Source organism: Rhipicephalus microplus, chromosome 5 (genome assembly GCF_043290135.1).
Source record: "Rhipicephalus microplus isolate Deutch F79 chromosome 5, USDA_Rmic, whole genome shotgun sequence".
In the NCBI taxonomy this organism is placed as follows: domain Eukaryota; kingdom Metazoa; phylum Arthropoda; class Arachnida; order Ixodida; family Ixodidae; genus Rhipicephalus; species Rhipicephalus microplus.
Window position 1 is genome coordinate 204,469,083 of NC_134704.1, and position 23,934 is coordinate 204,493,016.

At 44.8% G+C, this 23,934-nt stretch overlaps 1 protein-coding gene across 1 annotated transcript in view; it reads right to left on the reverse strand.

Annotated features, from left to right (window-relative positions):
- Nucleotides 1-23,934, reverse strand: part of LOC119173557 (lanC-like protein 3) — a 75,585-nt gene that overhangs the window by 31,081 nt on the left and 20,570 nt on the right. The window contains exon 3 of the mRNA XM_037424360.2: nt 13,671-13,794. Coding sequence (XP_037280257.2) covers nt 13,671-13,794 — 124 coding nt within the window. The remainder of the gene's footprint in view (nt 1-13,670; nt 13,795-23,934) is intronic.

Here is a 23,934-nt window from a genome sequence, read left to right on the forward strand (position 1 = left end):
TCATCTGTGATGACAACAGCAGACGACTTGTACTGGACGTGCGCACAGTCCTCTGCTCACACTTCACTCAACTCCGATAATGCTTGTGCTTTGCTCTGCTCATGTGCATCTCATAGGGGCAAACTACAGCTCTGGGAAAGATTAGTGTGCAGACTACCTTTTGAAGCACAAAAACCTCATTGCAATGAAACGAAATTTTGCAGAGTTACGGACATAAACCACACCTTAATGCTGCAGCATATCAAGGAACCCCACGCGTACAACACTGATTTCTAATCACTCCTTATGGTGTCTATACAGTCAACTCCCAATAATTAAAAGGCACTTAATTGAAATTTTCGGTTAATTAGAAGACAAGAGGTGGTCCTGTCAGTTTTGTATGCAACACCATAAGAAAAATGCTCGATAATTCGAAGTTGAAAGCAGACAATATTGGTTAATGAGAAGCTATTTTTTATCTAGAGCCTCGAGGCAACCGTTATTTTAAATAAAATGTGCAATATTTCAAGCGCAAGAGCCGCTAGCGCAGAGAAGCTTCACGAGTACACCAGTGAGTATCAGCCGGAAGACATCTTTAACGAACACGAGACTGCGCTTTTTTATTGACAAGACTCTGACGTTTAAAAACGACGATTGAGCTGGTGGTAAACAAAGTAAAGAAAGAGTGTCTGTTATGATCGCTACAAACACGACTGGCACTGAACGATGTTGCCTTCTTGTGATCGGGAAGGCCGCTATGCCTAGGTGCCTGGACCGTTTATGTTGACTATGCTTTAAACAGAAAGGCGTAACTGACGTCTGATATTTTCAGGGACTGGATAAGCAACCTTGATCAGAAGTTCGCATCATCAAACAGCAAGGTGTTGTTCTTTGTAGACCAATGCAGAGCCCACATGGACGTACCAGCCTTGAGTGTAATCCATCTTGCATACTTTCCAGCAAATACGACGTCAGTGTTGTAGCCCATGCATGGACCAGAGCATAATAAAAAATGTAAAGGTCCTGTACAGGAAGCATCTTGTCCAGCGCATGATTCTGAGCATGGATAAGACCTCGCGATTCGAGTTGAGTTTAATTAGTGCCATCGACATGCTAGCACGAGCGTAAGGCCACGTGAAAAATGAGACCATTACCAACTGCTTCAGGGCCTGTGGTTTCGTGGCAAATACTTCGGGAGAGGCTTCTCCTTGTCCGCTGGTGGAAATGCTAAGTGAGCTCGACGAAAGCAGTTTTGACGCCGCTCTCGGTAACTCCTGCTTTGAAGATTACGTTGGCGTGGACAGCACAGTCGAAACGTGCGGTGCACTGACGGACGGCGAGATTGTGCAGATTGTTCGGCCCCACGAAAGCGTTCATCAAAGCGACGACGAAGATGACATTAAAAGCGAGCCACAACTGAAGGCTGCCGATGTAGCTGCGGGCCTTGCTCTTGCACAGTGGTTTTGCTTTGGGAAAACAACGCTGAAGAAGCACTTGGGCACGCCTACTCCTTGCAAAACTTGCTTTCCGCAGCTAGATTCAGCAAACAGAAGCAGACGAAGATGACCCACTACTTTTTGTAAAGAACTGCCAGCTTTGAACCTAAGAAAGATGCCATTTTTTATGATTTCTGCTTAACTAGAAGTTCATTTATTTCGAAGCTTTGTGTGGTTCCCGTGAACTTCGTATTAACGGGAGTCAACTATATTAGCAATTTCGTAGTTCTGAGCCATAATTACTTGACACAATATCACGCCAAATTGAAAAGCCGTACGCATTCACAAGTGTAACACAATGTTCCCACCTACACGATGCCCACAGTCTTGCACAAGGGCTTTATTTGACGGGCTGTAACTACAAGTAAAACAAAATTATGCAACGTGTTTTAGGGCCGAAGTTCCTAAAGGAGTGGGTCATGCATCTCCTGTATGCAGTAGCGACCTCTCGTTTTAGTCCTGGAATGTCTGCTGGATGGCGGTATTTATATATGATGAATATATAATGAAAAGATGCAAGATGGCGCAACTTGGAGTGTTTGCTAGATCGACGGACATACAGGCATGCGAACAGACGGATGGACAGACAGATGGATAGAAAGACAGACAGACATGTGAACAGACAGACAGACGGACGGACGGACGGATAGACGGACACGGCCAGCGGATGATATTAGGTTTACCGATAAAACCCTTCGAAGCTTCACCCCACTCACCATCATTCAATCCGTGGATATGCTGTGATGTTTTTATTGATTGTGAAAGTTGATGTGCCAGAGAATAAGTGAGAAAGCTTAAAAAATATCAACTGTGATTGTATGCTTTTTGTTGAAGTTAGCGCTATCATATCTCTCTGAAACAAAGATCTGCAAAGTAGGCAAGAAAACTTTTCTAGGTTGAATTTGTCATTTTTGTAAAAATATGTACACCCCAGAGACACTAAAAATAACCAAACGCAAGTGGAAACATGCATATATTTAGATAAATAGACTTGAGGTGGGTAGCTCTAATATATCTTGTGTCACCAGGACCTGCAAAAACAGCAGAACAGGTAAGCATGGCACTCCACCTCTTCGTCATTGATTTTCAGTGCTTAAAAATTTTTTTCCCCAGTAAAACGGACTGCCAATCTCTTTTTCGCGCAACAGCTTAAAAAGTTTTAAAAGCAAGAGGTTGATCAGCCATGCATTTTTTATCTTATGTAGAATTACCCACTTGAATACATTTTAAATACATTTTAATACATTCAACTTGAATACATTTTAAAACGATTCATGAGTACATTGAGTATTGACTTCCTCAGTGATGTAAGCGACATTTTTGTTTTTGGAGCAGATTCGGAAGGAGAAAAAATAGTCTTCTGAGTCAGCAATTAGTGTTTTTGGAGCAGAAGAAAGTGCTAGTTTCAAGCAACTATTGAAGTTTTTGGAACAGATGCCAAAATATACCAAATGACTCCTGGAGCTTAAAGCTTCGTCTAAGCTTCTTACAGCAAATATAAATACTTATCAAACACATTGCATATATAATAAGCAGTTTAAATAGCATGAAACAAATAATTTAGCAGACAGATGTTCACTGAATATTCAGTAAGATGAGCTACCTATATTTGAAGTGGCAATACTTGTGGTGGATATCATATAAAATTGATGCAGCAGAGCACTAAATTGGAAAAGCAGCCATCAACACATGTACTATTGCCAAAGTAGCAGTCTATAATTGGTACGAGTACAGTATGCTATTTTCATAGTTCACCTAAATAACCAGCCTTGAAAATTTTAAAAATAAGCTAAATGAGCCATAAATTTCAAATGCCAGTTATTGTGACATCATTTGTGACATCATTTCGTCAGTTATTGTGACATCATTTCGTCTGGCAGCGGGGGCAGTGGAGTGCTCGGAAGAGCAGAATCTGAACAGCTTGTATATGCAAGGCGTGCTGTCAAGATTTCACAGCAGACGATGGAATTGATCCTATCAAGCCGCCTGCTGAACAAGGAAGCCTACCGACAAGGAGCGCCTACCGACACGTGCAAAACGGCTACCATCAGTGCGCCCCGCCCCCCACCACAGAGTACTTAAAAGGACCAGGAATCACGGTGACTGCATCATTTCGTCTGGCAGCGGGGGCAGCGGAGTGCTCGTAAGAGCAGAATCTGAACAGCTTGTATATGCAGGTTGGTTGTAACCTCTATTTTTTTCGAACTTAGCTGTTCTTTAGTGCTGCCTCTGCTGCCCCTGCTGCTGCCGCCGTTATTGTTGTTCCTGCTTGGGTGTTGTAGCGATGGCTGCTGGGGAAGGAGATACTTGCTTATCATGTTATCAAGATTTTCACGACAATGAATCAGTGATGAAGTGTGCTGAATGCCTTCAAAACTACCATTTTGGGAAATGTGCCGAGATAACTGAACGCGTGTACAAGGGTAAAAATGAAGATGTGAGGAGAGAACTGAAATGTCCCGCATGTCGTATATCTGCGTCTCGCGGCTATTCCAGCCCCGATAAACAGTCTGGCGCAGCTGACAGTTCTCAGCAAGCAACTGAGTGAAATAACTAAGAACCTGGCCATACTTACAACAAAAGTAGACGACCTATCCGTTCTAAAACAAACAGTAGCAAACATTAAAAAGTCAGCGCAATACATTTCAGAAAAGCATAATAATTTGCTTGAAGTATCTACAAGACATGAGAAGGACATTCAGAACCTTCGAAAAAGAGTCGATGCTGTCGAAAAGAGCCAAGAAAAACAAGAAATAACCAAAATTAAGCGAGAATTGAACGATTTGCAGCAGTGTAGCCGACGCCACAACTTGGACATCCATGGCTTGCCCTACAGCGAAAACGAAAACTTTCATGAAAAACTGGACAACCTTGCTCAAAGGCTTGGATTACCACCCTTAAGCGACAATAACTCAGAAACATTCCATCGCCTTCCGCTCGGCAAAAAGAAAGACAAAGTGACAGTTACACTAATACGCTTTCATGCGTTGGCTACCAAAGATGCCTGGCTTGCAAAACGTGGTAGTCTGAAAGACATTGGAGACAATATTCGGTTTTTTCCCAATCTGACGGCCCTGAACAAAAAATTGCTGTGGCTTGCTAAAGAAAAAGCAAGGGAAGCAAACTATCGCTTCGTGTGGTCTTCAAAGGGCAGGATCTTTGCAAGAAGTAGTCGAGAGTTCGACGGAATGCCGTCTGGTCAGGTAAAGGCATTGTTGAATAAAACAGGTCACTGACCAATGTCAAACAAAACAATGACGTTTCGGGACCCGTACGGATCCCTTGTTCACAATGGAATGACGGCTGAGCAACAGGTTCTTATGTAACGTTGAGCGCATGACGCAAAGTCCGGGAGTACACGTGGTTTAGTGTGCCAGATGATCTATTGATTGTGTTACTTGTCGTCTGAATGATTAGTGATTCGAGGTTCAGTCTGGTTGTAAAATTCTTCTCCGTGGCCATGATGCGTGCGTTGTCCCAGCTTATCTCATGGCCCCTCTTCTCGGCATGCTCTGCGAGTGCATTTGTCACTGTGTGGCCCTTGGCGACGTCATTCTTGTGTTGCATCAGACGTCTGCAGTAATTTCCACTCGTGCCAATGTACACTGATTCGCAATCGGCGCATGGTATCTTGTATGATGACCAAATGCCGATTTCACGGGGTGCTTTAGCTGCAAAGATTTTGGGATGAGTTGCTTAGACTTACAGGTTACGTTGAAACGCAGGTGCGTCTTGAAAGCTGCCAGTCGTGTAGATGCCAGTCGTGTAGAAGAACTGACGAATCCTGGTGATAGCCGATTGTCCATACTTGTGGCGGATGCTCACGTAGTCGAGAGTTCGACGGAATGCCGTCTGGTCAGGAAACGTCATTGTTTAGTTTGACATTGGTCAGTGACCTGTTTTATTCAACAACATCTTTGCAAGAAAAGAACCTGACGCCCGTGCAATAAGGATCGCCTCAGAAGACGATGTAGCTAAGATCTCATGAACTGCTGCCAAGAGCAGCAAGAAGTGACTGTAATCTTCAGTAGCCATGACATCATACTTTGATGCAGACCTCTTTAATAAATAACTTAAGAAGCAACGATAGTCACCCTCCTAATGGAACCCTTTCCCTATACCATTTAAGCGCGCAAAGCCTTAAAAACAAAGCAGAGGAATGTGAGGCAAATTTGCAAATATTAAAATACTGCTTTGACATCATCGGCTTCACAGAGACGTGCTTTAGATCCAATAAGGATGTCAGGCATTTTCCTGGTTACGACATTTCTATGTGCCGTGAAAATAAACGGGGAGGTGGTGTGGCCCTGTATGTAAAAGCAAACATGCTTTATGACATTGTTCATGAGTTTACTGTTATCAATGATGCCTATGAAGCAATTTGTATTGTTACTAACAAGGTCGCTGTTCTTTTATTATATCGTCCTCCTCATAGTAAAGAAGAAGCATTTTTAGAATTCGTTGCGTGTTTTTTGGAATTTGCTGCTCTCAAGAAATGCAATGTGATAATATTTGGTGATTTAAATATAGATTTACTTGCAAACAGCAATGTTAAAACAAATCTGATTGAGGTAATGTCGTCTTATGGGTGCGAAAATGTCGTTAATCAACCAACAAGGGTCACTAAACAATCTGCCACATTGCTTAATGTCTGTTTGACAAGTTTTCATCCGGAAAACATAGTGTCTGGTGTGTTTTCATCGGGAGTGAGTGACCACTTACCATTTTTTGCTCTGTTCACCCTAAAAAAAACAAGTATCAAAATCTAATTACACGCGTCGGATAATAAACCCCACTAGCATTACGAACTTCCATTCTTTAATGAGTGAAACTAGCTGGGATGAATTGTACCGCGAATCTGATACATCAAAAGCCTATGATATCTTTATTCGAAAAATCAGTGAGAACTATAATTACGCTTTTCCACGTGTTATGGTTAAGAAGCACAGAAAAGCTAGAAAAGAGTGGATCACACCGTCATTATTTAAACGCATTAAAGAAAAACACTTCATGTTCGCTCGTTTCCTGAAAACAAAGAGTCAGGCAGATTTAGTCGCGTTTAAAAAGTATAAGAATAAATTAAGCTTGGACCTAAAGAAGGCAAAAAATGCATATTATCAAAATAAGATTTCACCACTAATTAATAACCCTAAACGGCTTTGGGGTGCTGTTAACAAAATTATAGGAATTGAACAACAACGTATACCTACTGAACTACACATAAATGGAACAGCCATCTCTGGCACGACGCTTACAAATCAGTTTAATATGCATTTTTTGACATCAGGTGCTTTTCTTGGCCCCAAGGTAGCATCATCTTTGAAATCTGCTATTTTCTACATTCCTACAGCCTACAAGGATTCTATGTTTTTAACACCTACCTCAGATGTAGAGATAGCATCTGCGGTGTTCGCATTGAAAGACACGTGCTCGCCCGGTTACGATGAAATCAGCGTTTCGCCGGTTAAAGCTGCTGTCACATTTCTGCCCCACTAACTTATATCTGCAACAGAATGTTGGAGACTGGAATTTTCCCTGAGAAAATGAAGGTTGCGCGTGTTACTGTCATTCATAAAGGCGGCAGTAAAAATGACTTGAATAAGTATCGACCAATATCGGTACTGCCTCTCTTTTCGAAAATCGCAAAACGTTTGTATGATTTCATTCAAGTTAAAAATATTATCTCGAAACACCAGTACGGCTTTCAATGTGGAAAATCAGTGGAATCTGCTCTACTGCAGGTAAAAGAAAAGATACTTAGTAATTTCGAACAGCGATATTTTACAGTTGGAATTTTTCTTGACTTTCGAAAAGCGTTTGATTCGATCAAACACCAAATCTTGTTTCATAAGCTAACACCATATGATATCTGTGGACTGGCCCTAACATTATTAAAGGGTTACATCGAAGGCAGAATGCAATATACACAGCTTCAGGAATTAAAGTCAGACTTAGGTAAGATAAACTTTGGGGTCCCACAGGGATCTATTTTAGGTCCTTTGCTCTTTCTTTTATATATTAATGATATTGCTAACATTTCTTTTACTCCCGCCATTGCTATGTACACCGATGACACTAACGTTTTCTTTTCTGGTCCAGATCTTAGTTTATTAGAGCCCCGTGCTAATATCTGGCTAAATGAACTTCATACCTGGCTTAATGTGAACGAAATAAACTTAAACGTAACGAAAACACAGTACGTAATATTTCGCCCAAAAAATAAACCACTTCTTCATAACGTAGAATTGAGTATCAATAACAATATAATAACGCCCGTCAACTCTTGCCGCTTCTTGGGAGTCGTTTTTAAATTTGACCTCAGCTGGTCTGAGCACATAAATTATGTTTGTGCTAAGCTATCTAGATCTCTTGCTATGTTATACAGGCTAAAATATTTATTGCCGCTGCGTGTTAGAAAACAATTGTACTTCGCTTTTATTCATTCCCACTTAACATATTGTCACCTAGTCTGGGGTACGCGCAACAAGACGGATGCTGAACGTGTTTCCTCTATACAAAAAAGGAGCCTAAAAATGATTTCTTCCCATCCTCCCTCATCAACTGACTCTCTGTACAAAAGTCTGAACGTACCACCACTCTCAGAGATATATCAGCTTTCTTTGGCAGCAATGATTTTCCGCGAATTCAAACATGATCGCACCATGTTCTCAAGCAAATATCTAAATAGACAAGTGGCATATGACCTTCGCACTATTTCATTGATGGGATCAAGACCAAGAACTAATTATGGTACTAAAACTATAGATTATCAGATTATTTCATTGCTGAATGCATACCCATCCCTAATCGGATTGGCTAATCAGAACTCAAGTATGTCTCGTTTTAAAAAACAAGTAAAGCTACTTTTCCTGCCTCCTTGAAATTACAATTATTTTGCTTTCAACACGAAAATATGTAATTTTGTATATTTATGTAACTTTATAAAACTGTTAAACCTGAACAATGTAAAATTTGTATAATTTTTGTCCGAATGTGTTTTTTTACTGTTCGTTTTTTGTTTATATAAGTTGTGCGATGAGCATTGTACTTATTTTCTCTGATTTTGCTCCTGGCTGTCCGACGTGCAAGTCCGGTGTGAAGGCCTCGTCAGGAGACATACGAGTCTCCTTTTGCCTTGCCTCGTGGACATATTTCATGTGATGTAACTATGTCCGAAATAAACTGAAACTGAAACTAAATGGACTCAAAGCTGATAAAGTGGAAAGTGCAGTAATGTCATCGATGTCTGCTGATTCGAAGCATTTCTTGGGGCAGCAAAATTTACATTTTGATCCATTTTGGAGAACTTTAGAGCAGCAATATTTTTCTCTTTTGGAGCAATCCGGAGCAGGTAACTTCCCATCCTGAAGGAGAAGCAAGTCGCATTTACATTCAAGAATATGAATAATTATTTTGGGGCTCTTGTGAACAGCTAGAAATATTTCGATTCATTGCAAACCTCATAGAGCCAAATATCTTAGGAGCACTCCCTATTTCAGTTGATGATGCAAAAATAATGTCATGCTGTTCTTGTTCATCAACTTGTTCAGTGACTATTTTTGTAGCAAATAAACAGAATACTGGTTGAATAAAATAGTATATGAAAGAACATTCTAAATGCACCCTTGTGCTTATCAGCCGATTTGGTAGACAAAATCTGTGGCGTACAATGATAGATACTCACACAGTCCCAACTGCATTTCTCTAAGATGAATTTAAGGATAAAAAAAGTTCTTTTTCTTCACAACTGATTATACTGCTGGATGTAACATGACGTCATTTTATCGCTCTTGCTTAAACTAGACGTCAAAAAATCTTCAGGTATAGATGGGATCCCAAACGCAATTCTACACCGATATTCTGAGTGGTGCGCAAAATTTTTATGTCTGATATTTCAGAAATTCTCATCAGACACAGAAATTCCAAGAGACTGGAACTATGCCCGAATAACCCTGATATTCCAAAAGAGGGACCCATCATCTGTTGCATCCTACAAGGCGATTTCCCTTTTCTGCACTTGTGCCACACTTCACTTCTGCACTTCACTGCCACAACTCAAGGGACGCAATGATGGCGCTTTTATCACTAGTGCTGTAGCAACGTGCGATAAGAACTTCGCTCATGAAGCACTTATCATTACTCGATGTATTTTTTTTTTTTTTCAGTTATACCTCAGATAATACGAAGTGTGTTAAAATGTAAAATTCACTCAATAGACACTTGTATTCTTTTTTTTTCTCATGATTTGAAGCGTTAGACTGTATCATGTTAGATTATATCAAGTGTGACTCAGACACAGACACGGATACAGCCGAAAACTATTCAGTAAAGTCCTCTCTATATGCAGCACGGCCCAGATAGGTGGCGCTAACTAAAAGCGTAGAACTGCCAACTCAAAATTAGTTTTAATTTCTGTTTTTAGAATGAACGGGGCGGGGGCACATGTAACGACGGCAACGTCGGCTCGTGCGGCGCAGGCCCGCCTGCCTACCTCGCTCTCAAGCGCGCGCGTCGCCGCTGCATCGTGTTTTATCGGCGGAGGGGCAGCCACGGAAGATGCATGCTCATACCAAAATGTCAAAATCAGGGGCAAAATTCCTAGATTGCCCGTGGGGATAATTCATTTACAGTTGAATCCCGCTACAACAAAACTGACGGGGAGCGATAAAACTTTCGTTGAAGAGAAAATTTCCTTGTAGCGAAATCTAAAAATGTAGCTGATGTTAGCTAGCAAAACAAAGGAACGTTTGTTTTCAAAATTCAAAATGTGTCCACTGCTTCCTGTTCTTTCCCAGCAGCGTCACGATGCGATTCTCACCCACGCACAGCGAGGCCATGGTGACAAGCTCCCTGAAACAACACCTACCACCGCTTTCGTGAACAAACGAAACAGTTGCATTAACACGTTAACACCAGCAGCTGTCCGCCGTCCAAGTGTATCCGGCCGAGATGGAGGCAAAGTATCCTGGAGCGGAGACTTTTGCCTCATTCAATGCCATTCTTATCATCCACCACTCGCGGCTAGCTGATTTTGTTGATAATGCAGACAAACAGCTGCTCTAACTAGTTACCACAATAGCCAACGCGAAAAAATGCAATACGCATTGACATTGAAAAAGGCATCCTTCCGCACAGCTGCGTGAAAGAAAACCATGACCTGAGCGAGTGAGCTTGAGCTTCAGATTGTCTGCGGCTCAAAAGCAAGCCAGTGGCAAAAGCAGTGCAGTCTCATTCCCATCACTATCGAGCAATGGCGGCGCCCATGCTAATAGCGGAGGTTTCCGGTGGTGCCAACGCGTGTTTTAGACTTTGTCGACGTATTTTCAGGTTCTGAAAACGCGCCAAAATGGTGAAGATTGTGTTTACTGTATAGCAATAAATATCCGAGCCTGGAATCGCATCGTGAAATTTCGTTGAAACGGGACGGCAGACGAAGAAGTGTTCGTTCTGGAGACAATATTTATGCATTGGCTACTACGAACTGCTGACGGGAAACCGTGAATTTTTCGTTATAGCAGAAATTTCGTTGAAGCAGCGTTCATTGTAGTGGGGTTTGATGGTATCAAAGTTGTCTCCGGCTGTTACTTTGTTACATAGAGGTCGCAAATACATGTGCTTCTAAGCAGCAACAGTGGGGAATGAAAAACTTCATTATATCAAGGAATTCGTTATATGAAGGTTCATTATAAGCAAGTTTATTTGTATAGTAAAGACTATTATGCATTAGTTTATTGTGAAGAAGGCAGCTGTATTGGAAAGCAAAATGTCAAATTTGATTAGGCGTGCACGAATATTCGAGAGTTTAGAATATTCTTTGAATATTGCATTTGTAATATTCGTATTCACTTCGATAACCACATGCTCAAAAATTTCAAATATTAGAACTAACTCGAATATTCGATGTTCACGATTATTTGTTTGCATATGTCACGGTGGAGAACTTACGATTTTGCGTATTTGCAATAAGAGCCTCAGTATATCATGCAATAATTTTGACGGCAGTGCGGTGATGCCTGGATGGAAACTCACGGGAGCGTGATGATGGCTATCGACAAATGCGGCGACACGTCATTGGGACAAACCTACCAATGATAAACATCTCAATCAATCTGATTGATGTGTGGGGTCCAATGTCCCAAAACCACCATATGATTATTACAGACGCCTAAATTTTTGGAGGGCTCCGGAAGTTTCGACAACCTGGCGTTCTTTAAAGTGCACCCGAATCTGAGCAGACGAGTCTACAGAATTTTCGCCTCGAAAATGCAGCCAAAAATGCAGCCGCTGCAGCCGGCATTCAATACCGCGACCTGCGGGTCAGCAGCTGACCACTTTTAACCAACCTGATAACTGGCTAACCTCCCTGTCCTTCCTCCTTCCTTCCTCCTCCTCAATAAATCTACATCATGTACTGACTGCATGGCAGTATGTGTGCCTTAGCAGTTTAGCGCTGTTACGGTTCATGTAAGCATACTGATTACGGCATCAGCTGCCGGCCCTTGTGCGCGGGCCCAGAAGTGTGTATCACTCGTAGAAATGAATGCAACTCGCCGCCACCGCATTGGCTCGACAAAATTGACGTACGATAATAACACGTTTAATGTATAGCCATGCCAGTTTTTGCAAATGGATCACCGCAAAAATGTAGGCGCACATGTCAATGCCTGACGAGTCGTCAGTCAGCTGTGCCGCTACTTCAGCGTGTATACTCTCTTCAAAGTTCTGGAACGATTTCACGGTAGCGGATATGTTCATGCAAACAGGCTGAAGTGTTTTTTTGTACAATCGCAAATATAAAAAAGACCATGCAGTTTCCGTATCGTTACAATGGCATCATCACATATAGTCCTCCGTTGCTAATGGTGGTGCACGTAAGGTGACGGACGGATTAATGCCCAGTTTGGCTGCATTCCCAGCATGGGAATGGCTGCTGCATTCCCTGCAGCACCTTTGAAAATCTGTCGTGCACGTATCGCGCTCGCGCAGCAACGCCTCCTGCACTCAACTTTCCATTACATCATTGCAGTGATCTCGCTCTTTTGCCAACGGCAGTTTACTGCCGTCAGCAGCGGTGCACCGAAGGAGGTCGCGATGCAGCAAAATAGTGCCCTTGCCGCTGGGAGTTGTGGCTCCGTTAACAAAAAGGCACATTTGGGGCGTCTTTATATCAGACATCAGTAATCAGCCATCTTGCACGCTTAACTCGCCTTATTGCTGCGTGCCCGCTACACCTATCAGCATAACACAGCAATCGTGATCTAAAAATGGTGAGCACGCATCCAAGCAAGCGAGATAACGAGTATTGCTGAGTAGTTGAAAAATGCCCCAAATACTCCTATTTCTCTTAGTGGCTTGACCGGTGAGAACAGAGAAAAAAATTAAAAAGAAACTATAAAATCGGGGTCTTTTGTGCCAAAACTGATAGTGTGGAAACCTGGATAAATTGTGATTACCTAGGCTGCTTTAATGATTGCTTTTAAGTACCCGGGTGTTCATTGTTACACAATCAATCCAGTGGCCTCATGCTCACTAGTCATCATAGCGGGTGCGAAAGCTTTTCTTTTTTTTTTCTAATAAAGAGCTACCACAAAAAATAAAAAAGATACAAGAGGTTTGTTCAACTTGTGGATTGAACCTAAGATATCACAGTCACAAGCTCAACTATTAGTCTTACACTTTTTGGCAAGTACAGATGCGACATTTTAAAAAATTTGTGTGTGCAATAACCGACTATAATAACGATTGTACTATTTCCAACATAAAGATATGATTGAGTAAAAGATTACTGGTGGAAAAAATTGCACCTATTCATTGTTCGAAATTCGATTTGTATTCGCAGCTATGTATTCGTATTCGAAAATTTCAATATTCACACACTCCTAAATCGGACTTTTTGTGTTGTGTTAGTCGGTGAGTGCAAATTTTCTTCAGCACTGCTCTTCCCTCGCTAGAGTACTCATAAAACCCGAGGCATTGTAATCTCTGATTTAAATGCCCTCCTCCCCCGTGTGTTGTCACATCACTATGTGTGGTTGGAATGTGACAGCATTTCATCTTTGTTGGCTGTATGCCGTGAAACCAATACTGCGCCTGTTACATTGGCATTTAACTGTAATCGAACTTCGCCGTTTGCTTGTCTTCGCGCCAATTATGGGATATAGTTCAGCTGCCAATATTTCTAACTGCAGCACTCACCCAGGTACTCGACATCGTAGTAGGAGTACATGAGTGGGCAAGGGCTGCGGTGTTTCTTGGCGTATTCTCTTCCAGACTGCACCACCGAGTGGAGTAGCAAAGCAATCTTCTCGTCCGGTAGCACCTGCACCCAGAGTTACACTACAATAAAACTCAGCATCACTGTGACACATGTGTAGATTAATGGATGGCCAGGAGATAGTGATACTGTAAACAGTAGGCCATCAGGCCCGCGAAGAACATGAGAACATGTTGAGCCCTTTGCTCAGAACGAACTGTCATTTATTGTTTCCGAAATGGCCACCCCGTTTGCTGCGCAAGGCTTGCACAGCTCAACACAACAATCGGCGCCGCGTGGGGGCGCTGCATTTGAGCCAACATTGTAACACACTGTCATCCTCATTGAGACTATGAAACTACAGTATTCTATTAAGGATAGGATCGTGGTTCATCTGAGTTTTAAGGTTGTTTCGGGTGGACTACGTTATATAAAATGCACTATAATTTGGTGTTATACGAACGGTTCACCAGCCACCACGGATGATACAAACGCGTGATTGACCACTGCATCCGAGGGGTGGAATGAGAATTTTCTGCGGGAGAAAGGCCCGTTCACACCTGACCCCAAAGGGTGTGAATGCGGCTTACCTCCCTCACTTTGCCGCCTAAGTGGCCACAACGACATCGCTCAAAGGAACGTTACGTGAAACCTCATAATGTAAACAGCCGACCATAAATTCAAAATGACGGCAAAGGCGTCGACGATTACCCAAATCACCGCAATCGCAAACTACCCCCGCAGCACGATGAGGCTCACGGCCTCGACAGGGACGTTTTCATCGAGGGCCTGGTTTAGATTACAATCTCAGAAAAACAGCAGAAGTAGACAGTGCAGCAGCAGTGAGTCTACACACCTCAACCTGTCTCACTTTTCGACAGCCAGCTGAACCTGCTTGTGTCGTTTCTGCTGATGTATCTCCCGAAAGAACAATTCAAGAGGTGCGAACTGTATCATTTCAATGCTTTGCAATAATAACTAGAATTTGGTACAAAATAAGAATCGGAAATGGAATGACTTCTCAAAGTATCGAAGGCGGTGGTAGTGACGGCATGCACAAGGAGCAGAACGAATGTGAACGTTTTAGTGCACCCGGAGGTGGTTTTCCGGTCACTCTGGCGTTTTCAATTTCACTTCGCTTGCACTAGGATCGATATTTTTTGTCAACTTTGTGGCGAAGCGTGTGATCTTACAGCAAGTTTTGCCACTTTCACTCCCTTTTAGCAGCAAGAGTGAGGAAACCGCGACATGGTTTTATTCCTCTTTGGCAGCTTTCTTGAGAGACAGCGAAGGCAGAAAAGTTCAAGAACATCGTGGACTTTTTCAACAAGGAGCAGTTGACCCCAATAGTCCTTGTTCATCTCTATTATCAGCTTTAACTTGTTTCGGTTTATACAGATTTGGGATGATACGAAAATTTTGCATGCTCCCTAAGAGAATGTATCATCGAGATGGTACTGTATGTGCCCGTATCACTTTGCTGGGCCTTTGTATCCACTCGCATAATCCTCCCACTTTTTTTTGGCGGAAAACCGATGCAAAGTTGTGGGGTGCAAGAATTACGCAGGAAAAGCTTTCTGCGGAAACGTACAGAGTGATAAAGAAGTGGCTGCAAATCGGGATTCTCCCACCAGCAACTAACTGCTGCAAGCTTTGAGAAATACTAATCAATACTTACCTCAACAATAAAAGCACAGGTTCAACACAAGGCAAGTTTTATTTGAGACACAAAAGGTGCAAGCAAATAGTCGAGAATTAGAATACTGTACGCAAAGCTTGTGCGCGTTGTGGTAGCGTTCCTCGCTCAACAGGAGCCAGCAAAAGATTGGTGTATAACGCAAGTATTTGGCTGATGGCCATTTAACACAGATTCGTCCACAGTTGCAGTTGCCTTCAGACAAAACAAAGTTTACCGTCTGTCCCAGTTTTAGGCACACAGAAGGCCCAACGCGTCTTGAAGGCTTTCAGCTGCCGTCACAGTAGCGAACACAAAACTCGTCGACTCCGAAGAGCCCATCAGCAGTCCTTTTGCCATTGTTTAAAGCATGATCAATCACTTCTAACTTGAAAGCAGCGGTGTAGCTTCCGCATCGCCCTATAATGTAACAAAATGACGGACACAACGTAAAAAACCCGCCGCAACGCACACTTGCCACTTTGACTTGACTTGGATTGTATTGAGTTTCCATGATATAATAGTACGCTTGATGCTTAAGAGATGGTGCCAGATGGCATGCGCTATCATCATCAGTGGCTGGAACGAGCAGAGGACATTACTGCAGCAATTTTCGGGGTGCGATAATTAATTGCAAAAAAAAAAAGAAATTGTAGCTTTGTTGGCCGATGTAGGGCGTGCAAAAATTGCGTGAGTGTGAGGATTAGGTGAGTAAATAAGGTAGTAAATTTGAGGGTAATTCAAAGCAAATGCCAATTGGGTAAAATCATTTCAAAGTAGAATAGCACATATGACATATTATGAATAAATATTACCATATTTGTCATGGATCAACTAACTTGCACGTCTTTTTTTAATTGAAGCAAGGCATGTGCCAATGTCATTCTAAGAAGAGAAGCAGTTAGTATAGTAGCAGAATTTGACTTTGAGTAACATGCAAGTGATACCCTCTAGATATATGTGAAGTTTTAAAATTTAATATACTTGGAGCATATGAACCAGTACAACGAGCTTTTTAACCTTGAAAAATTATGAATCGATGAGTTCATTTAACAGTCGAGTGTGACTTCACAGCACAGTGGATTTTCCCTAAATAGGAGTATTCACTGTAACCTCACTACTGCAGTGAAACCACACTTAAAGGCAGGTTACATGCAAACTAATGTACACCTATTTGTTTATTTCGAATACTTTAATATTTACAAGAATTTAAATTCGAATCAAAGCAAACATGAATATTGTAATATTTGCAGGACTATTCGAAGTGCTCAAATATTCCCACAAGGCCACAGTTTTCATCAAAGTACAAATGTTAACTTTACAATGCTTGCTTGCAGCAACAAATTACAGTCAAGGAACAGGAACTTGAGCTCGTTTTAAGAAACGAAAAAGTGCTGCAGCAAGTGGTCCCTCTATCATCAAGTAGTCCGCTAGTTCGGTCTGCATAAGAGGCGTAGCCAGAATTTTTTTCGGGGGGGGGGTTACATTGACCCGCCTGAGGGGGGCACAGGCATCAGCTTTCTTCTGTGACGTCACTATCGGCAGTAGTTTGATTGTGTATATAGATATCAAAGTCATGAGACTGCCCCCTCTCCCCATGTGTATGCTTGTGAAGAGAGTAAGTAAAAGTAAAGTAATCGCTGTAAAACACAGTAAAGGACAGGTAGAGTGACCGTTTGGAGCAACGGCCTCTCGTCGCATTATAAAATGGACTATATAGTCTTTGAAAACGAATCATTGTGATGACCCGCCAGATCGGAGAAGGCATCGTTAATTGTGAATCTCTGTTAAGCGTGAATGGCCGAGTTCTCGTCGTGGCGAAGGGCGTTTCACAAGTCAAGGACGGCTCCGCTTACAACACCGAAATAGAGGTATACATAGCATGTTTTTGTACATTCATAATTACATTTCGGTTTTGCTCACTTCACTGAGCGAATAATTTGTTACTGTTAATGTTTACGACTGCATGCCTATGGGAAGGATTTTTACGTTAAACTCTATATGTCAAGCAGCGCTGACACAGTGATAGCTTTTAGTCAATGTTTTTTTTTTTTATTTATTGTGCGCATCAAAGCATGCTAGCAATATGCAGAAATTTTTTGTAAGTTATGCTGCGCATTGGCAACAGAATTTGCACGCGCTATTTTTCTGGCAGACTTTCTCACAACTTTGGGTGACACAACAGTTGTACTGTGACTTGATAACAATGAATTGCTCCAATTATAGAGGTTGTATTGTGAAATCTGCAAGTGCAAAATAATCAATGTTGTGAAATGTTCAGTTGATCTCAATCAAAAATGCATCTGGGACCAGACTTTACCTACTCACATAGAAACAGCTTGTTCGTCCCGTATATCTCTCTCTCTATGTGTATGTATGTACTTATGTGTGTATATATATATATATATATATATATATATAGATATGCACTAAAATAAATAGGCACAAAAACGCATTACGCTCTCGCTTTTTTTCGTATATTTCGTTGCTCTTTTCCCTGAAACGATAGCGTTACGACAAGTTGTCTTCCATTGTTTGCAAGCGTGCAGCTGTGATTTCCTTTTATGATCCAGAACTGTACAAAATATTTCACGAAGCAGCATAGATATGACATGTATATACTGTTCTAACTAGTACGTGCATCCATGCTTGCAGCAGTTACACTGACGCGAACAGAAGCAGCTTCGTACCACACAAAACCTCGAGTTATCTGTTCACTAAAGAGAGATTGAGACAACTTTTATGAAAAAAAGTGGTACATCACGGGTGGGGCCCTTCTTCCAAGGCTCCACTGACTATGCTGATTGGTGGGCCAGGTCCAGGGTCATCAGTTTGATTTCCAGGGTCCGTTCAGCGAACACAATGGGGTACTGTTACAGGTCACTTTCAGCAGCTGTAGGTCACGTGTGTTAGTGTAGGAGTATCCCCGCACCACGGGCAAGTGTTGTGATATCCCTCCAGGTGCATGGGTAAAGCTTATGCAGACTTGGGAATGTATTAGTCTGCAGGCGGTGCTAATCACAAGCTTGACGTTTATCGAGGTCCTTGTGAGGAAGTGCCCTGATGCGGCAATCTTTGTCAAGATTGCCACGCCCTTCATCTGTATCCTTTTCAGCGGTGGGCGATTGTGGTACTCGGCTGCTGAGTATCCGAGCTTGGAAATAAACTAGATCATTGCCCTTATAATGTAAATGCAAGGTAAACAGTGGTAGCGGCCTCGGTACCGAAGCAGCAAGAGCAGGCCGAGTATACGGGCAGCGTCGCAGCAGCAATCAGGCAGTCCTAGCTCGTGCCTCGCGCCCACGTGTCGATGTCGCTGCAGTAGTGGGCATTCCTCTTCCCTACACTTCGTCCCCCGTCGGAAAAGGAGCCATCCTGGCGACTCACGGTGAACAGAGTACGAGCGGGTCGTAATAAGGTTTCAGCCGCTGCACGTGAACAATTTCACGTCCCCGAAAGCGCTGGTCTGTGGATGGCGTAACGGGTTCGACGATGTAGTTAACTGGTGAAGTCTGCGAGACAATGCAGTAGGGTCCCTCGTATTTTGAAAAAAAATTCGAGGAAAGCCCTGTAGGCACAGCGGCAACCCAAAGCCACACAAGAGTGTCCGGAACAAAGTTGGGGTACGGGTGGTTATCGTCACGCCGAGATTTTTGTCTCCACTGGTCGATGGTTGTGAACGACTGGGCGAGCTTACGGCATTCCTCGGCGCGGCGGGCAGCTTCAGAGATGGGCGTAGACTCGGAGGAATCGGGGTGGTAGGGCAGAATGGTATCTAGGGTGGTGGAAGGGTCTCGGCCATATAACAGGAAAAATGGCGAAAAGCCCGTAGTCGCCTGTGGAGCAGTATTGTAGGCGTATGTCACAAAAGGCAGAATGAGGTCCCAGTCGGAGTGGTCTGAGGCAACATACTTTGATATCATATCCCCTAGGGTACGGTTGAATCTTTCCGTCAATCCATTCGTCTGCGGATGGTAGGCGGTGGTAGTCCGGTGAATAATACGGCATTCGGCAAGGAGTGCGTTGACGACATCAGAGAGGAACACACGTCCTCTGTCGCTGAGAAGTTCGCGCGGTGCGCCGTGACGGAGAATGAAGTGCCGCAAGAGAAAAGAAGATACGTCGCGTGCTGTGGCAGCAGGCAAAGCGGCTGTTTCTGCGTATCGCGTCAGATAGTCGACAGCGACAACAATCCAACGGTTTCCGGAAGCCGTGAATAGAAGAGGCCCGTACAGATCGATCCCAATGCGGTCAAAAGGCCTGGCTGGGCAAGGAATTGGCTGAATCGGACTAGAGGTGCGATGAGGCAGAACTTTCTGTCGTTGGCACTGCGGGCATGACTGAATGTACTTGCGCAAAAAGGTGTACATGCCTCGCCAATAAAACCGGGAGGAAATCCGAGCGTATGTTTTGAAGATGCCCGCATGTGCGCACTGAGGGTCAGCGTGGAAAGCTGAACATATTGCAGCACGAAGATGGCGAGGTATGACAAGTAGCCACTTTCGGCCCTCAGACTTGTAATTCCTGCGATAAAGGAGGCCATCGCGGACCTCAAAGTGAGCCGCTTGACGGCGCAACGTTCGAGAAGATGGAGAAGTCGACGGATCTGAAAGGAATCGCAGAACAGAGCTGATCTAGTCATCCTTGCGTTGCTCAGACGCCATGTCACAGTTATCTGGGAACGCAACCATTTCGTCCATGGCAGATAAACATGCAGAGCTTTCAGCGGACATAGGTGAGCGTGATAAAGCGTCGGCATCAGTGTGACGTCGGCCAGACCTGTAGACAACACGCATGTCGAACTCTTGCAACCACAAAGCCCAGCGAGCTAAACGGCCGGAGGGGTCCTTCAACGTGGATAACCAACAAAGCGCATGGTGATCGGTGACTACGTCGAAAGGGCGACCATATAGGTACGGTCTAAATTTACTTAGAGCCCATATAATTGCCAGACACTCCTTCTCTGTCACAGAATAGTTCTTCTCCGCTTTGGTGAGGGTACGGCTTGCGTATGCGACTACGTACTCCTGGAATCCAGATTTACGCTGCGCGAGCACGGCGCCGAGTCCAACACCGCTGGCATCGGTGTGTACCTCCGTCGGAGCAGTCGGGTCGAAATGACGCAAGATTGGTGGCGAGGTTAACAGACGGCGCAACTTTTCGAAAGCATCGTCACAGGCGGGTGACCAAGCGTAACTTTTCGAGTCACTGCGTAGAAGTTCAGTCAAGGGGGCGGTGATCATAGCAAAATTCCGAATAAAGCGGCGGAAATAGGAGCAGAGGCCAAGAAAGCTGCGCAGATCCTTCAGAGACGCAGGTTTAGGGAACTCTGCAACTGCCCGAAGCTTGGCTCTGTCAGGAAGAATACCCTCTTTAGATACAACATGACCGAGGATGGTGATCTGACTTGCGCCGAAGCGGCATTTCTTAAGGTTGAGATGAAGGCCGGCGTCAGTTAGGCACTGCAGCACTTCATCTAGCCTGCGGAGATGCGTTGGAAAATCCGGGGAAAATATAATCACGTCATCCAAGTAGCACAGGCATGTTTTCCACTTCAGGCCACGCAAAAGATTGTCCATCATCCGCTCGAATGTTGTGGGTGCGTTGCAAAGACCAAAAGGCATGACACAGAATTCGTAAAGGCCATCAGGTGTGACAAAGGCCGTCTTAGGTTGATCTTCAGGTGCCAGAGGGACTTGCCAGTAGCCACTCCGTAAGTCAATAGAAGAGAAGAACTCCGCACCTTGGAGGCAGTCAAGGGCATCGTCGATTCTCGGTAACGGGTAAACGTCCTTTTGAGTTATTTTGTTAAGACGACGGTAGTCAACACAGAAGCGAATTGACCCGTCCTTCTTCTTAACGAGAACGACTGGAGATGCCCAGGGGCTGTTCGAAGGCTGGATGACGCCACGCTTGAGCATGTCAGCTACTTGGTCATCGATAACCTGGCGCTCGGCTGCGGACACGCGATAGGGTCTTTGACGCAATGGCGCATTGGTACCCGTGTTGATGCGGTGACACACGGCTGACGTGCGGCCGAGGGGAGTATGCTGGCAGTCGAAGGAATAACGGAACTTGTTCAGTAGTCGTAGAAGCTGAGCACGTTGCGAAACGGTTAACGTGTCGGCGATGGAGCTGCTCAGTACGTCCGGCCTAGTAGTCTGCGGCGAAGAGGCACAGGTCACTCCGGCGACTTCGTGTTCGGCGGAAGGACCAGCCGGCATGTCGATAATTGCAGAAGGGTCGAGACTGTAAACACGCCCAACGCACTCACCCCGGAGTAGTGTTACAGGACATGACAACAGGTTCGAGATAAGTAGTCTGCTGACCCCGTCATGAAGTTCTAGAAGGGCATAAGGTAGCGGCGAACACTTGCGACGAACGAAAAGAGCAGATGGCGTGAAAAGGGCACTAGACTCGGCGAGAGAGTTGCAAGACACCATGGTAAGGGCAAAAGAGTGCGGCGGTATGATGACGTCTTCAGCAACAAATAGTTTGTCCCCGGTTTCATGAGCATCATATAATGGAGCGTCGTCAAACACTTCAAATGCCACCTCAGCGCGCGAGCAATCGATGACGGCCTTATTAGCGGAGAGAAAATCCCAGCCCAAAATGAGGTCATGGGAGCAGGAATCCAACACTAGCAATTCAACGACATAAATGAGGCCATCAATCACGATGCGAGCAGTACAAGCAGCGGCCGGTGTGACGTGATCTGCACTGGCTGTACGAAGTGATATACTAGCTAGTGGCGTCATAACTTTTTTCAGCAAGCGGCAGAGTCTAGCACTTATCACTGAAACTGCGGCACCAGTGTCGACAAGAGCGAGTGCAGCGACGCCGTCCACATGTACGTCCAGAACATTCGTAGGTGAAGTGAGAGGCCTTGGTCTTTTCGCTGGCGACGCAGTTCCTGCCTCTGGAACTGCGGCAATTAGTTTTCCCGCTCCGGCGATGAAGGACGACGACGCATCGGCGATGGCGAGCGGCGTCGAGGTGATGGCGAGCGGCGGTTAACAGGAGAGCGGTGGTCGGCGTACGATGACATCTGGTCGGGTGGCTGAGAGCCTGTGAACGAACGGCGCGGTGGCACATAAAGGGCAGGTTCGAAGGTCTGGTCGTAGCTCTGTCGGTAGACAGGAACGCGCCGATGGCAGTATCGCGCTATGTGGCCAGGTAGCCCACAGGCAAAGCATATTGGGCGATTGTCGAGTGTACGCCATTGTCCACTACCCTGGACGGACCTTGACTGAGCGAACCGGGGAGTGGGTCGGAATGGCACGGCTGAGGGAAGCGACGTAAAAGTCTGAAGAGGTGGTCGAGCCGCTACTTCAGCATAGCTTAGAGGTGCATTTACCTCGGCACAGGCAACAGGGCTCGGCAAGGGTGAAGTGTCACGGGCAGATGGCAGAGCCGCGCAAACTTGCTCCTGGATGACCTGGCGAATGTTTGCTGGCAGAGGTGACGCTGGTTGGCCGGCTGTTGATAGCAGCGATAGCTGACGAGCGACCTCAGCACGAACAAACTCCTTAATCTGCGATAGCAGCGACTGAAGGTCAGATGTGGTGGTCAGGCTGGAGAGGGTGTCATCCGGGACGTCAGGGCGTCAAGTGAGAAGACGCTGTCGTCGCAGCTCGTCGAAACTCTGACACAACTCAATGACCTCAGAGACAGTGACGGGGTTCTTGGAGAGCAGCATTTGAAAGGCGTCGTCGGAAATGCCTTTCATGATATGTCGCACCTTGTCAGTTTCGGCCATCGACCGGTCGACACGCCGGCAGAGGTCAAGGATGTCCTCTATGTAGCTGGTGAATGTCTCACCAGTTTGTTGGGACCGGCCTCGTAGGCGTTGTTCTGCGCGAAGTTTGCGCACACCAGGGCGTCCAAAAACATCTGCGATGCAGGTTTTGAAGGTAGTCCAGGTGGGGATATCCGCCTCATGGTTTCTGTACCACTGCTTGGCAACATTCGTTAAATAAAACATCACGGTGCCAAGCTTTGTGGGATCGTCCCATTTGTTAGTAGTGCTGGCTCGTTCATACGATTCCAGCCAATCCTCAACGTCTTTCTCGTCGGTGCCGCTGAAGATGTCGGGTTCTCGCAAGAGCTGTGCACCGGGACAGCTCCTGCGTGGCGAAGCCGGTGGGGGTGTGAAGACAGCGTCGTCAGGCATGACGGACGGCAGCTTTCGGTTACGCAGTTCCAGGACTGAGGAAGACCGCAGCACTCTCCACCAAAATATAATGTAAATGCAAGGTAAACAGCGGTAGCGGCGTCGGTACCGAAGCAGCAAGAGCAGGCCGAGTATACGGGCAGCATCGCAGCAGCAATCAGGCAGTCCTAGCTCGTGCCTCGCGCCCACGTGTCGATGTCGCTGCAGTAGTGGGCATTCCTCTTCCCTACACCCTCCAGGCCTGTATGGGCAGGACACCAGACTAAACCATGGTCAAAAAGGAGTTAGCTACTCAACAGATTGATGGCCCTTGTTAATATGCCCTTTAGGTACATGTGACAAGCTGCCCGAGAGTTTG